Source organism: Coregonus lavaretus, assembly GCF_964263955.1.
Source record: "Coregonus lavaretus genome assembly, contig: HAP1_SCAFFOLD_870, whole genome shotgun sequence".
Classification (NCBI taxonomy): domain Eukaryota; kingdom Metazoa; phylum Chordata; class Actinopteri; order Salmoniformes; family Salmonidae; genus Coregonus; species Coregonus lavaretus.
This window is the reverse complement of record NW_028161189.1, coordinates 163,968-170,790: the sequence shown is the minus strand read 5'-3', so window position 1 is coordinate 170,790 and position 6,823 is coordinate 163,968. Positions and strand designations below refer to the sequence as shown.

General features: G+C 45.7%; 1 protein-coding gene across 1 annotated transcript in view; it reads left to right on the top strand.

Annotated features, from left to right (window-relative positions):
• Positions 1-2,345: 2,345 nt before the first annotated feature.
• Positions 2,346-6,823, top strand: part of LOC311121032 (unconventional myosin-IXAa-like) — a 77,827-nt gene continuing 73,349 nt past the window's right edge. The window contains exons 1-3 of the mRNA XM_084195573.1: positions 2,346-2,408; positions 3,752-3,851; positions 6,663-6,716. Coding sequence (XP_084051699.1) covers positions 6,663-6,716 — 54 coding nt within the window. The 5' untranslated portion in view covers positions 2,346-2,408; positions 3,752-3,851. The remainder of the gene's footprint in view (positions 2,409-3,751; positions 3,852-6,662; positions 6,717-6,823) is intronic.

The window sequence follows — 6,823 nt, the reverse complement described above, 5'->3', positions numbered from 1 at the left end:
GCTGTGAGGTCGCTGATACTGGCTGCGACCCGGACGTGTTCGTCTGGCCCTGCCCTACCAGTAGCAGAGTGGCCAAGTGTCCTGGGTTCCCTCGGCCTGCCGCCAGTGTAGCGTCCTCCAGTGTAGCGTCCTCCAGTGTAGCGTCCTCCAGTGTAGCGTCCTCCCAGTGAAGTGTGAATACGAGCAGGGAGGTGTGCTCCCGCGGTCTCCGGCCTATTTACTCAACCCGTCCTGGGGCGCCTCCAGCTAGCCTAGCATTAGCACGCTAACCACCCTTTTAATAAGCGCGCGTGTTAGCAGACGCACAAGGTGCAGCTCAAAAAGGTGATTCACTGAGGAATTAGTTTACTTGCGGCGGAGGCTACAAATAACTGCAGGGTTTATATAGGGCGAATAAGGACTTCCCCTCCAGGCAGCCGTACAACACAAACCCAGCCAGAGGGGAATAACTGGACTCTTATTAAAGCACACCACTGCACATGTTCCAGCAGGTCCACATGGATTGCATTACCCGACTGACTATTTTTTTCCCCATCAGGGCTTCTTGCTGCAGCTCCATCATTTTTGGTGAATTTGTCTGACTTTAAACTGAAGAACTTTGGAGCGTTCTGAAGACCTGTTGGTTTCTGTGCTGCTCCCAGCCTGTTGTGTGTATGTTGTGTGGCGAGGCTCCTGTGTCAGCAACATGACACATTTCCTGTATAATGCATAAATAAAGATCTATTCCATGTTATTAGACTGAATGAAATATGGCTCTGAGGTGTAGCTGATCAAAGAAATGTCTTGAGGTTGGCTCACAGTGGTTGTTATCCCATATTGGTTGACCCACAAACATGCCCACGCCTATCAATATTTTGCAACATGGACATATAACCTACAATGAAACATATATTTAAACGCAAGATGTAAAGTGTTGGAGCCCATGTTTCCTGAGCTGAATTTTTTGATTTAATCCCAGAAATGTTCCATATGCAGAAAAAGCTTATTTCTCAAAAAGTGTTGTGCACAGTTTTGTTTACATCCCTATGAGTATTTCTCCTTTGCCAAGATAATCCATCCACCTGACAGGTGTGACATTTCAAGAAGCTGAATAAACAGCATGATCATTACACAGGTGGACCTTGTGCTAGGGACAATAAAAGGCCACTTTAAAATGCCACAGGTGTCTGGCATGCTGACTGCAGGAATGTCCACCAGAGCTGTTGCCAGATAATTGAATGTTAATTTCTCTACCATAAACCGCCTCCAACATTGTTTTAGAAAATTTGGCAGTACGTCCAACCGGCCTCACAACCTCAGACCACGTGTAACCACGCCAGCCCAGGACCTCCACATCCGGCTTCTTCACCTGCGGGATCATCTGAGGGGGGTGGTGGGGTGCTGAGGAGTATTTATGTCTGTAATAAAGCCCTTTTGTGGGGAGAAACTCATTCTGATTGGCTGGCCTGGCTCCACCCATGGCTGCACCCCTGCCCAGTCATGTGATATCCATAGATTAGGGCATAATTGAATGTATTTCAATTAACTGATTTCCTTATATGAACTGTAACTCAGTAAAATCTTTGAAATTGTTGCATGTTTAGTTTATTTTAGTTCAGTCTAGTTTCCTTGTCTAACGGTCTCCTGCTTGGATTTTCTCTCATCACCTCTTCTCTCTCCTCTGCAGGCGTTTGGGAATGCAAAAACTGCCCACAACAACAACTCGAGTCGCTTCGGCAAGTTCATCCAAGTGAATTACCAGGAGAGTGGCACTGTCCGAGGGTGAGAAACATACCCGTTCAGATATTACATTTCAAGTCATTGTTCTAGTTGACTGGCTATGTCACCTGGCTATGTCCCCTGGGTCCTCATCTGTATTCGGGCACCGATGACGTGTACGTTGTTTAACGGCACCCCGCACCTCTCTGATTCAGAGGGGTTGGGTTAAATGCGGAAGACACATTTCGGTTGAATGCGTTCGTTGCGCAACTGACTAGGTATCCCCGTCCCCTGTCCTTCCTATGTCCTCTGTCCATTCTGTGTCCCCTGTCCATCGTATGTCCCCTGCTAACACATCTATAGTCCTACCTGTCTATAGTCCTACCTGTCTATAGTCCTACCTGTCTATAGTCCTACCTGTCTATAGTCCTACCTGTGTATAGTCCTACCTGTGTATAGTCCTACCTGTGTATAGTCATTCAATTCTATATCTATACTCATACTGTTTATAGTCCTACCCAACATCATAGTGAATTTGGTGGCAGCTTAGCGTGCATTGTCCAATGCCAATATCTGATCAAGTTGGTCCCGACTCCCTATCACCCCCATGTTGTGACTGACGCCGGGGTCTGTGCTGTTTGTTCCAGAGCCTATGTTGAGAAGTACCTTCTGGAGAAATCAAGACTGGTCTACCAGGAGCACAATGAACGGTAAGCCCTCACAGCATCTTAATCATCCTACTGCCACACACAGTCATCATTCTACAGTATTGTACTGTAGTATCATATTAGTGCAGAACAAGGACATGGTGTTGTATTCACATAGAATCAGACACTGATCACTTCCCTAATTGTTTTGTAAGACTGAGTGGAACACTTACACAGCAAACCCCACTGGGAAAACAAATACACAATGAATGACTAGTTGGATCATTTATTTTCACCACAGTGTTCAAAAAGTGTCAATCTCTGACCTTGAAGTGTCTCTATAGAGACTGTTTGATAAGAATCCAGAATTGAGTAGCTCTCATAAACTAGGCCAGAAATCACATCTCCTTCCAATGAGGTTGTCTTTGCTGAGAGAACTTCAACTCAGTGTGAATAAGCACTCCATTCTATATAAAAGGGATCATGTGGGAATGATTGCGTCACATGATATAGAGTGTCTCTAGAGTCATGATTGGATCCCACTGCTGCCACCAACCACCAATGCGTTTAGACGTTGACACTTTTGGCGAGGAATGTAATAGTCCATTCGTGCTAGAAAGTCCTTTCCTACAGTAGGTGTGTGTTTCAGTTGGTTACAGCAGGGTCAGAGAGAGACATGTGGTGCCAGATGAATCCTGACACCAGTGTGGACCAGGACTGTAGCCTCCTGTACTTAATGTTCCAATACTGGAGTCGCTGTCTCATAATTCACCCGATCCTGAAAACTCTTAACAAAAAATGGACTTCTCTTTTCCACTGTAATTCTGGGGTCCTTCACGGTTCATGATTTTGTCCTAAAGAAAGTTAACGGCAAGTATCAAGTAGTTTGACATCAACAAGTGTTCAACAGAATCAGTTTAGATGATGGTGAATTACCCAGCCAAGCTCGGGCTGCGTGCTGTGTTTCTCAGTAGCCCTAAGTGGGGTTGACACTAATATGCTGTGCAGGCTGAATGGTGTTGCGAGGGTTAACCTCACTGTGGGTGGGGTGGGGGGGGGGGGGGGGGGCTCAAAAGGGGCCCCTTTAGGTCAGGGGGCTCTTATTGAGATATATTTCTGACTCCAGGCTCCCACTACAGCTGCACAAAATGTGTGTGGGTGGGTGTGCCACGAGAGGACCAGCTGCAGCACAGTTTTGCCCTCTGACCTCTGACCTCTAGACTATACACATTCACACACACACACACACACACACACACACACACACACACACACACACACACACGTACACACACACTCAATGAGTCAACTCTTCCCTAATGGACAATCCAGTGTTTGTTTGTCTTGTTAGTAAAAACTAATGTTGTTAAGTGGTGTTAATGTCTTCTGACCTGCTTGCTTTTCAGGAACTACCATGTGTTTTACTACCTGCTGACAGGAGCAAGTGAGGAGGACAGGAGCACCTTTCACCTCAAAAAGCCTGAAGAGTATCATTACCTCAATCAGGTGAGAGATACAGTAGGACTTCAACACTGTAGCCAAGACGCATCTGTAGCCCCTCCTCACGGACTGGTGATTGGAAAGAGATGTCTGACTCTGTCTGTCTGTCTGACTCTGTCTGTCTGACTTAATGTGCACGACACATGGTTGTCTCTGGGTTTTGTTTCTGTGTATATGGTCTGTCTGTCTGTCTTTCTGTCTGTGTGTGAGCATCACGCAGCTGCCTGCTCCCAGAGGTCCACGGTGGCCACACCCCTCTCTCTCTGCTAACAGGAAAGAGAGGAAAGCAAAGCCCAGAGGAAACATTACATTGTTGGTGGCTTTCAGCAGCTCCCATAGTCTCTCTCACACAGAGACACACAGAGGCTTTAACAGAGCCTCATCCCTCAGCCCACCAGAGAGACAAGGCAGTGGGCCCTCTCATTACCATGACACTGCCTTGTGGCCCAGTTAATCTGCTGGCTTTTGGCGCGTGGATGTTTGTTGGTCTGTGGAGTCTATGTACATGTGGGTTTGCATATCTACATGCAGATGTCTTTTTATTTGTGCTTTTGACTGTGTGTGTATATATATATATCTATCTATATATATATATATACTGTGTGTGTATATATCTATCTATATATATATATATATAATTGTGTGCGAGCCTTTTTTGATTGATTGATTTACTGTTATTCCCATACCATTGGACTTAAACAGTAAATTATTTTCAGGGTGTGTGCGTATGTGTGCGTGCGCATGTGTGTGTTTAAGAAGGAGGAAGAGGTTAAACTCTTTGCTTAATTTTCTCAGAGAAGATCTGTTGATTCAGTTATCTACACATACAAAGCAACACCAGTCAAGTCCCATCACGTAACATCCTACTGTACCATACATGCATATTGTATTTAATTCATTTCATGATATACAGAGGGGTACTTAATTCAAAAGTCAAGATATTATTATTCATATACACAAGTCCACTCGTTGAACAAATGGATGTGATTTCTAAATTGTAATTAAGCAGAAGCCAATATGTATATATAATGAATTATTCATCATCAATCTACTTGCTAAAAGTCAATTAATTGTAATGGTTCTTGGGTAGTCTGGCCCAATGCCTTCGGAACATTTTAATTAAACCGAACCATAACAACAGGCTATAAATTTGCTTGGCTGCGGTTTGATGAGGCTGTGTGTGTGTGTGTGCGCACGCAGGTGGATGTGTGACCCTCTCATCCCTGTTAGACATCTGTCAGGCAGCACGACAGGGTCTCTTTCCGTGTCTCAGTCACACACACATAAACACACACACACACACACATACACACACACACTCACTCGTCTCACACACTCCCTATGACTGTTGTTGTCAATATGCTCTCACAACACTCTGCCATCTCCGTTATCCCCACTACTCCAATCCCAAGGGGATGCAACCCAGTCTAACCAATCACATAAGAACACACACACTTAGAAACATCCAGAAGGAGAAGCTGACTGGCTGGCTACCACTCTGTCTACCCCTCTCTGTCTACCCCTCTCTGTCTACCCCTCTCTGTGTACCCCTCTCTGTCTACCCCCCTCTGTCTACCCCCCTCTGTCTACCCCCCTCTGTCTACCCCCCTCTGTCTACCCCTCTCTGTCTACCCCTCTCTGTCTACCCCCCTCTGTCTACCCCCCTCTGTCTACCCCTCTCTGTCTACCCCCCTCTCTCTACCTCTCTGTCTACATCTCTCTCTACCTCTCTGTCTACCACTCTCTCTCATGCCAAGCTTTGTTTCCCTGTTGCTTTCCTGGGTTTCACATAACAAGGCAACCACACACACTCACTCATACACGCAGATACACACACACACACACACACACACACACACACACACACACACACACACACAAACACACAAAACCATTACAAGCGGGGTGCAAAGTGTGGAATGTTGATGTTGTTCAAAACTTGTTGCACCTCTGCCAGCTCCGAAGCTCCAATGTTCATAACATAACATAGAGATCCAGCCATGTCCAACCCCCCCGCTACTCTGACAACCTGACGCCCATTCTGAGAAGGGTGTGAATTCCTTCTGTTTCTCCGGTGTTCTCTCTCTCTCTCTCTCTCTCTCTCTCTCTCTCTCTCTCTCTCTCTCTCTCTCTCACGCTCACTCACTCACTCTTTTCCTCACTCTCTCTCACTCTCACTCTCTCTCTCTCTCTCTTACGCTCACTCACTCTTTTCCTCCCTCTCTCTTTACCAAAGTGTATATTGTAACCCAGTCACTCAGAACAGCTCAGAGTATTTCACAACTTCACATTCTAAGGGGTTCAGACAGTCTGTTTACAGGCAAAATAAGCCATTTTGAAACGGAGCAATTTGCAGACCAATTTGTTCTCATAGCTATAGCATAGCTCTCGATCCATATTTCTTGCCCTTATTCATCATAATGCAGTCACCACACATTAGAATAATGCTATGGCTAACTTCAGTGGTTCTATTACCTTAGCATACTGTACGCATGGTGTCAGGATGAAAGCATTTTTCATCCCGATTTGGTTTCTGACCATGTGTTTTATGTCCCATGCTTCTGTGTCTGTGTTTGTGTGCGTTGAGAGAGTGTGTGTGTGTTTTTGCATTGAGTGTGTGTTTGTAGGACGGGCCCCAATGTGAGGTCTAAATATGACTTCATTTCCTCTACTAACTGCATGTCCCTTCCAGTTCCATGTGTAGTGTGTGTGTGTGTGTGTGTGTGTGTGTGTGTGTGTGTGTGTGTGTGTGTGTATGGAATGCTGCGCTGCCTAACCCTAACCCCCATCTACTCTACCTTTTTCAACCCTTTCCAGATGACAAAGAAAGTCCTGAGACTGCACTGGGAGAATTACTATGAGAGCGAGCCGGTCAGTATACATCTCTCTCTCTCGACGAGAGTACGTTGAGTGTTCACCAATCACCTGGAGTTTTGGTTATCAAAACTAATAATCACTGGCTTCCCCCCTCACAACCA